The sequence below is a fragment of the Mus pahari genome, chromosome 19, assembly GCF_900095145.1.
Source record: "Mus pahari chromosome 19, PAHARI_EIJ_v1.1, whole genome shotgun sequence".
NCBI lineage: Eukaryota > Metazoa > Chordata > Mammalia > Rodentia > Muridae > Mus > Mus pahari.
The window spans coordinates 27162384-27171734 of record NC_034608.1 but is presented as its reverse complement, the minus strand read 5'-3'; the positions used below and the strand labels follow the sequence as shown (position 1 = coordinate 27171734).

The window sequence follows — 9351 nt, the reverse complement described above, 5'->3', positions numbered from 1 at the left end:
CCGTTCTGTGATCTCTAGGTGCTAAAGCACAGATTGAAATTTGATTTGAATTTCTTTAGAGATCTTTACAACTGGGAGGTAGTTTGTTCATCTTTCCGGTATAAACCTGGGGAATTCAGCTCAGATGTTCTGATTTAGAAGAGGCACTGACCTGCAAATTTTAAAAAGTATTTATTCGGGGCTGGTGAGATGGCTCAGCGAGTAAGAGCACTGACTGCTCTTCCAAAGGTCCTGAGTTCTAAATCCCAGCTACCACATGGTGGCTCACAACCATCTGTCATGAGATCTGACACCCTCTTTTTGCTTGTCTGAGGACAGCTACAGTATACTTATTTATAATAATAAATAAATCTTTGGGCTGGAGTGAGCAGTTCCAGAGCAAGCAGAGATCCTAAATTCAATTCCCAACAACCAGATGAAGGCTTACGACTATCTGTACAGCTACCGTGTGTACTCATATACATAAAATAAATAAAGACATCTTTAAAAAAATAAAAAAGTATGAATTCTCCCCTTCTGTGCTTGGAATTCATCGGTGGCCCTGCAGGTACAGGCTCTTGCAGGTGGCAGAACTTCCCTGCTGCCTTCTTTTTGGTACTCAGTCTTTTTCTCAATCTGAAGCTGATTCTTCCCTTCAAGATTAAACCAAAGAGATCTGTAATCCTCCCTGCCCCCTCTAGTCCACCACTCCCCAAAACATATCCCACACCCCACTCCTATCCTCCTTATCTGCTTGTAGTCCTCCCTCTTCCTGTAGACCTCCCTCTCTGTATCCTCTCTGCTCCTTGTACTCCTCCCCCTCTGTAGTCCTCCCTGCCCTGTAGTCCTCCCCCTCTGTAGTCCTCCCTGCCCCCTGTAGTCCTCCCTGCCCCGTAGTCCTCCCCCTCTAGTAGTCCTCCCTGCCCCCTGTAGTCCTCCCCCTCTGTAGTCCTCCCTGCCCCGTAGACCTCCCCCTCTGTATCCTCTCTGCTCCCTGTACTCCTCCCCCTCTGTAGTCCTCCCTGCCCTCTGTAGTCCTCCCTGCCCCCTGGAGTCCTCTCTGCCTCTGTACTCCTCCCTCCCCCTGCTCAGCTTTTAGTTATTACTGTCCTTTGTCAGATGGGTATTGAGACTTTTAGCAAGAAAAGAAGAGTTGTTTATTTAACTTTCAATAGGATGCACTTTAGCATGAAGCACCTTATGTATTTGTGAGTCTAAAACTTGGCATTCTCCTCAAATTAAGCGAACTAGACATTTGACAGGTGATTTAACAAACCAGACCACTTTTCTACTTTTTGCTCTGTGGAGACTTATCCTGACTCCCAAGAAATGGGGTGAGAGCACTCTAATCAATAATTGAAGATTCAGCATTGCCCTAGATCACTCTAGAAACAGCGCTCTGAGAAGCCTTAGGAGAGAGGCTCTGAGGCTGTGCCACTGTTTTTGCAGTAGGGAAAGAGAAAGAGGAGAAAGATAGTAACGATCACAACAAAGGCCCTTTATAGATAGACGTTCAGAAGCAGTCTCTCTAGAACGTTATTTTGACTTATCTGGCAAACGTTTTCTCCAGTCTGTGAGTGGATAGATACTGTGTAGCTTACTGCAATTCCCCAACAAAGTTCTTATGTCAACTAATGGCAACTATTAGGTATTTTCCCAGGAAAAACTTAAGTGTCAGCAACAGCAAAGGGGATGTGATTATGAGAGCTGACTTAGGCACACTCTCAGTTAAGCACAAGATATTTATACACAGAAGGGGCATCTTTGCTTTTAGGGAAAATATGGCCGTAGACGTAGAACACAGAAGGAAATTTGTGTGTACTTTTTATCAGTTACCCAGTGAGTGCAAACTTTTGCTCCAGAGGCATTTAGGAAGTGTTTGATGATAATATGCTTGGAAAACGAAAACAGCCAAATCAAGAGGAGTTGTGAGCACACCTGTCCGGTTTTCATTCTCTTCTGAGTGTAGTGTTTGTAGATGGGACTTTGATAGCCAAAGTGGAAGGTGATTGAAGTTACAGACGTGTATATGAAACACTTCTGTTCCTTGCCCCTTGAACTCAAGGGGAAGCAGTGTCCAGCGCATTCCACCCTCTTCCTACTCAAACTTGAACTGTAATTGAAAGCCTGCTCCTCATTACACGGATTGACAGCCCATCTCTTTACAGCTTTAGTTACAAAGCCATTTAGAGATTTCACCCACCTAAGGACAAACAGCTACGTGTGGAGATAGAACACGGCTGCTTTAAAAGACAGAAAGACACGTTGGTAGAAGGAATGTCTTTCCTCTGGCCCCTTATTGTTAAGGTGGAAAGGGAATCCACTTGGCGAATGTGGGATAAGGTGGTTCCCCCACCTGATTGTAGCTGAGTTGTCACGGGGTCCAGACCGGGAAGGGAGTGTGCAGCTCCTCTGTCCAGCTAGTGTTTTCTCCAGCAGAAAACCTTGCTGAAGAGGTTCATGGGGGTTGCTGATAACACGTGCTCGCTAGCATTGACACAGTGAGAAGGCAGACTCCGAAGACCTGAGTTCTAGGATGCCTCTTCAGTACATTTCAGGCCGGAGAAAGGAGCAAGGGGGTGTGAGAAGGCTTCCCTGCCAGTGTTTGCAGAACTTGGACGATTGACAAGCAGAGCATCAAGTTAATTGTTCTTGAAGCAGGAAGTCTGGAGTGGAGGAAGCAGGTGTTGGGAGATGATTGCCGAGTTTTGAAATTACCGGCTTGGCTCCTTTGTGCTTTCTGATTTGGACCCCTTTCAGTCTGTGGGCATTTGGAGTATGCTGTCCCTTTTACCTGTAGAGCAATACTAAATCAGATGTGTATGGGAAAGGGAGTGTTTAAGCCCATTTAGAAGCAGGTAGCTTACATGCAGCAATGTTTTCAGGATCCATTTCTCTTTGTTTTTGTTTCTGTTTCTTTTTGGCTTTCAGCATCCCATACATTCAGAGAACTTGTGACAAAGAGTGAATTCTTATTTTTCAAATTGGTTTCAGACATTTCATGTTCATGTAATCTTGCCTATTGATTTCCTGATTTTTCTTTATTTTTTTGTTTTGTCCATTTTATTTTTAATCAGCTACATCAAATGGGTCTTTGGAGGGCCTGGATAACCAGGAGGGAGGGGTGTGCCAGACAAGAGCCATGAAGATCCTCATGAAAGTTGGACAAGGTAAAGATCATCTGCTTCTTTGTGAAGCCACTGTGACCTGGTGTATCCCCAGCTAGTGTGGCACCAGGTGACGCTCACTGTCACCCCTCTTTTTAGTTTTGAAGGCAGACCCTTCCCTGCACTTTGAACCACTGGCAGAGTGTCCCCCAAGGCGAAATACTCAGCTTTTCTTATTGGAGATCTCTCTAAAAGTTCAGGTCAGCAAGACAGGGTGTCTCTGTGTTACCACAGATATGCATGTTTCTCTTTATCATGCAGAACACCTCTTTGATTGAAGAATCAAAGTATCCAGTATGTAAACAATGGTTCTGCAGCTTTGTTTCATTTTCAATTCTGGACAACCAAAGAACTATGTTTTCATGTAGAATAACCTATTGTGCAGAAAGAAAGAATTATTCTTCTAATTAGAAACCGGTATAGTAGTCAATCAACTTGCTCAGTTAAATTGAAATGTCATCTGCAATGCTTAGACTGCCAAATGCAAGAATCCCTATAGTTTCCACAGATGGCCTCCCAATCTAAACCTCCAAAATAACTAGGATAACTGTTCTGATTAAAAAGGAAGATTATATTCTTGCATTTTACAGTGTTTTGCATAAAGAGTCTTATGTTCGTTGCTATTCATGCCTCTTGAGATATGTGTGCAGCTCTGAAGCTAGCTATAGTCAGATGTCTGTGCCATGATTAATCACTTGTTCTTCATATAGATGCAAGTTCTGCTGGATCAACCAGGAATCATGATACAACAAGACGTCCAGAGCTAGAAGCTGGTACAAATGGGAGAAGTTCAACAACAAGTCCCTTTGTGAAGCCAAATCCAGGTACAGTGGTGTGATGTATATGTGTGTGAGTCTGTGGGCTACATTTGTGAGACCCCCCCGAGAGGTGGAGAATCCTCAGGGCATGTCTGCACCGGTGGGAGTCACCTCAGCCAAGGTACCTGTGCGCTGTGCTCAGTGAGCCGGTATTAACTTGGCCAATAAGACAGACTAATTTATTCCCATCAAAGTCTTACAGTTACAGTAACAGTGCTCACCAGAAGTGTCAGTTACCAGTGAGGCTCCACCAGATGGGTTTTCATTGGCTGATGCTGTCTCCTGCTCACTGCCGACACCATCCCAAAGCTGATTTAATGTATATATAATTTGTGCCCTAATCCCTGTCTAATTACATCTAATCCACAAAGAGCCTCGGCTATCCTTTTCTGAATCTTAGAAAACGCCGCCTAATGTCACACCTTCCAGGTGGCTGTTCTTAATGTTTTACACATTCTATGTGTAAAAAATAAAATATTAAAGTACCTACTAACCAAAGGACAGCATGCTCTGTAAAATAAGCTCATTTTCTCAACAGCCCTGCTTCTGTGTGCTGATGTCGTTGTACAGAATAGCCGGCACATACACACACACACACACACACACACACACACACACACACACACACCAGCACTTTTGTACTAGGGATCTATGTGCTGGATAGAGGTGACGAGAATTTGGATTTATGGTAATATTCTGTCTATTTCCAAGAGTCAAGAAAGGAAGTTTTTTTTTCCTCCTCTCTCTAACTTTCAATGACAAGATGTGTCAAATTCTTGTGACAAATTGATAAATGGATAGTATAATGGTGCCAGGCAATTCTTTAGTGCTAACATTTGGGTTAGCAGTCTGTTCGGTGCCAGAGCGTCTGCTGCCTTCCAAATATATTTTAAGTGTAAATCAAATAATACAACCAAGTTACGAGTTGAAGCCTTTCCCGGGTCCCATCACTCCTTCTTTTCTGGCGCATCTCAGCTGGTAGGCAGGGCTTCCTGTGGAAGGCGGGCTTTTGAAGACATATAACACTCAGTTACTAGCATGAGGGAAGAGCCGAGCCTGGTGCATCACTGGGAAGTGCAGAGGCTATGGTGGCCCAGGGCTGGCTGGCTGGCTGGCTCTCCCTTCTGCTGCCGGTGACACAGACAAGGAAGCGGTTGGGGATTGTATGAGCATTGGACCTTGAGGCTTCTTTGCCCTGTCTGTCAAGTCGGCTCTGAGGGTTGAGCGTTGGACGTGCTTAATTATTACATTTCAGGGGTTTCTGCAAGCAACAGGGCACACCCAGGACTCTGGTAACTGGCTCTTCTTGCTCCTGTGCAGGTTCTAGCACCGATGGCAACAGCGCGGGGCATTCCGGGAACAATCTCCTGGGTTCCGAAGTGGCCTTATTCGCAGGGATTGCATCAGGATGCATCATCTTCATCGTCATCATCATCACTTTGGTGGTGCTGCTGCTCAAGTACCGCAGGAGACACCGCAAACACTCTCCACAGCACACGACCACGTTGTCTCTCAGCACACTGGCCACGCCCAAGCGAGGTGGCAACAACAATGGCTCGGAGCCCAGTGACGTTATCATACCGCTAAGGACTGCAGACAGCGTCTTCTGCCCGCACTACGAGAAGGTCAGCGGGGACTATGGGCACCCGGTGTACATCGTGCAGGAGATGCCCCCACAGAGTCCTGCCAACATTTACTACAAGGTCTGAGGCCTGAGACCTGCGCCTCCCAAGGGAACTCGCACCTTGTTCTTGGGCACGCAGGGACTGCCTGAGCCTGGCTGCGGGGGCAGGATGCCTCCTGGAAGAGCCTGGGTCTGGACAGTTTTGTAGTCTGTAGCTTTTCCGACCCTGGGGACCACAGACCCTCCCCGGAAGCTGGAAGACTGCTAGGAGATCCCCACTTGGACTGCCGCGGCCCCACGCGGACCTCCAAGCCATGCACCCAGCCACTCAGGCCTCTGCAGAGCCCGGGGAGGACACAGTAGGCTATGGATGGCGCAGCAGCATCTTAGGAGAAGGTTGCGCACCAGGCCGGCCCCTGCCTCCACGTTTCCTGCCGTGCACACTGGACTTATCACTCGGACCTCGGGTTCAGTAAGGTTTTCAATGATCTCTAGTGTTTAGTCCGCACTCACTCACTCACTCACTCCTTCTCTTGCCAGGGCTCTGCAGCAACCTCCCCAGACCCCTCACTCCACGTCCTGGTCCTGCATCATTACGGGACACTCCACACAGAGTCCCAGCTCCACCCTTTACACCAAGATCAAATTAGATGGGTATTAGGTACAGAACCCTGCTTGCCTGGAGGCTGGGTCAGCCGGGAAGGTGCTGGCTGCCACTGCAGGTCAAGGCTGCTGCCCCTGGAGCATAGTAGGGACGCAAGAAGGAAACAGTAGATAGTGCTTTGGTTTTTCTGAGAGGACAGAGGCAGGTGGGAGGGAGATGACTGACTGGTGAGTGGTGGGGAGCCACTCACTACCACACAGCTATGCAGCAGGGAATCAAAAGTCCCTCTCCTGCGGAGGGAACAAAGGGGCCATTGTTGTGAAAGGACCAGCTAGAGCACAGAGGGAGAGGGCAGGCCTCTGGTGAAGTGCTGGAGCAGGACTGTTGAGGTACTGGCAATAAAAAGTGCAGCCGCGGAGCTGTGGGAGAGTCCGTCTGCTTTGGGAGATGTTTTAAGCAGACTCAGCTGCTATATTACCACGTTTTTATTAAAAACACAGGGAAAGCATTTAGGAGAAGAGCAGAGAGCCAAATCTGACCTAGAAGTTGAAAAGCCAAAGGTCAAACAGGCTGTAAGTCCATCACCACTGAGGTTATTGGAGAATTCTCATTAGGAAAGGTAGGTCAGATCCCCCAGTCCCCATAAGTGCCCCTTCCCCCTCCCCGACTGAGCCTTACGCGTTGGTTTTTGGTTTATGGCCGTGCTGTCCGGGCTCCAAGGCTGTACCCGGGCTCCATGTCAAATCAAAGCACACATGGCCCACCTCTTAAGAGCCCTTAAGATGGAAGTAAGTTATGATGCGGAAGGGAAGGCGGAGATAGGACATATTTATAATAGGTGTATAGAACACAAGGGATATAAAATGAAAGATTTTTACTAATATATATTTTAAGATTACACACAATACACACCAGAAGACGTAGAGTTCGTTGGTGATGGTGGTGGTGGTGGTGATTAAAGCGATCCCAGCGCTTAGTGCTTTAAAAAGTGAAAGATTGGATAGCTACTCCCCCAAAAGTACCAATTAACAAGAAAAGTATCAATAATGAGAGCAAAAATGACACGGTCCTGCGGAAATCTCGCAGAACCGTAGACTAGGGAATGCCAGCCCCTCTAAACACCAGGAAATTGATGTGACCTTGCCCCAGGTTAGACAGTGATAAGATGTGCTGGCCTTTATTTTCTGTGTTGGGTTTTCCCTTGCCTTATGGGCTGAAGTGTTCTCTAGAATTTAGCAGGTCACACTGAGGGGGTTACAGTTTAGCTGTGGGTCCCTCCTCCTCTCCTACACCTATCCCTGCCCTTCCAGAGAATAACAGGAAGCCTTCCTTTTTTTTTTTTTTAAGTGCTATGCAAAATAGACATCTTTAACAGAGTCCTGTTACTATGGTAACATTTTGCTTTCTGAATTGGGAGGAAAAAAAATTGTAACGACAGCATTTGAAGGTTCTCAGACCTCCAGTGAGTACCTGCAAAAATGAGTTGTCACAGAAATTATTCCCTACTTCCCAAACCTGAAAATGATGTTGGTTCGATGTGTGTGTGTGTGTGTGTGTGTGTGTGTATGAGTGGGTGTGTGGTACATGTGTGTACATATATGTATAATATATATCTCCAATATATATTATATATATCTATATCATATTTCTGTGGAGGGTTGCCATGGCAATCAACCGCAGTACATATGTAATTCTTTCCATCACCCCAACCTCTCCTGCACATTCATACAAGATTTTCTTGTGAGCCATCAAAAGTTAATTCTAGAAAGGGGGAGAGGGACGAGGAGGGGAGACATGGGAAACGAAATCAAATGTCTGTGTCATCGGTTGGCTACGTTTTGGTTCTATGCTAAACTGTGAAGAATCAGATGAATTGATGAAGAGTTGAGTTACCTGCAACCCATTGAGAAGTGTCCTGTGCGTCTGTTTTGTGTCTGGTGCAGAAAATGACAATCTACCAACTGTCCCCTTATTTGGAGTTGGTTCAGCTTTGGAAAGTTACTGTAAATGCCTTGCTTGTATTATCATTCCTAGTCGCCTGACTTCGGAGCTTGCACCATCGTGTTTTAAGTGAAGACGCTGTAAATAGGTTCAGATCTTACCGTCTATGGATTCGGGTGTTACAGTAGCCTTATTCACCTTTTTAATAAAGATACACATGAAAACAAGACAGTAATGGCTTTTCTTACCCAGATTGTGTACATAGAGCAATGTTGGTTTTTTATAAAGTCTAAGCAAGATGTTTTGTATAAAATCTGAATTTTGCAATGTATTTAGCTACAGCTTGTTTAACGGCAGTGTCATCCCCTTTGCACTGTAATGAGGAAAAAAAAGGTATAAAAGGTTGCCAAATTGCTGCATATTTGTGCCGTAATTATGTACCATGAATATTTATTTAATTTCGTTGTCCAATTTGTAAGTAACACAGTATTATGCTTGAGTTATAAATATTTTTTTCTTTGTTTTATTTTAATAGCCTGTCATAGGTTTTTTTAATCTGCTTTAGTTCCACATGACAGTTAAGCCCCAGAAATGAGATCCGAGCAGCCACATTCCACGTCTGTTTCAAAATGAATTTGTTCTTAAAAAAAATAAAATATTTTTTTCCTATGGAAAAAGCGCCTTCAAAGTATTTTCCTTTCCTTTTCATTTTTTCTTTTGATTTTCTTTCTTTTTCTGTTGTGTATTATGATTTCCTTCCTTTTGTTATTTCCCAAGTCACAATAACTCAGAGACTTATGCTCCTGGGTCCTTTTATGCCCATCTCGTAAGACAAGTTGTGCATGTGTTACAAATAAAGTTTGATTAAAGCCCTGACATCCACGCAGGAAATGCCTCTGGTTGCACCTGTATTGCACAGTGAGCGCGGTCAGCCACACAGTGAACCCTGAAAGAAGAGGGAAATAATGTATTTGGATTACATTTCTGAGTCAGCCAACCATTTTGGCAGGTTAACCCCCAAGGTAATGGAGGAAGTCAGATGGTCTTCATAAAATTTTACCTAGAGGAAAACGTGTTGTAAAACTGAATTAAGGCAAGCCAGAGGCCAGCAATGAGATGCCTCAGCTGGTGACGTACCTACCATGCAAACATGAGATCTGATACCCTGTACCACCCCAGGTACAAGCTGACTGGGTTGGCCTGTACCTCCTGGGGGAA

At 45.3% G+C, this 9351-nt stretch overlaps 1 protein-coding gene across 1 annotated transcript in view; it reads left to right on the top strand.

Annotated features, from left to right (window-relative positions):
* The window catches only part of Efnb2 (ephrin B2), a 44542-nt gene extending 36004 nt beyond the window's left edge, over positions 1–8538 (top strand). Inside the window, exons 3-5 of the mRNA XM_021218998.1 lie at positions 3057–3149; positions 3857–3970; positions 5285–8538. Of these exons, the coding sequence (XP_021074657.1) occupies positions 3057–3149; positions 3857–3970; positions 5285–5673 (596 nt within the window). The 3' untranslated portion in view covers positions 5674–8538. The remainder of the gene's footprint in view (positions 1–3056; positions 3150–3856; positions 3971–5284) is intronic.
* Positions 8539–9351: the final 813 nt, after the last annotated feature.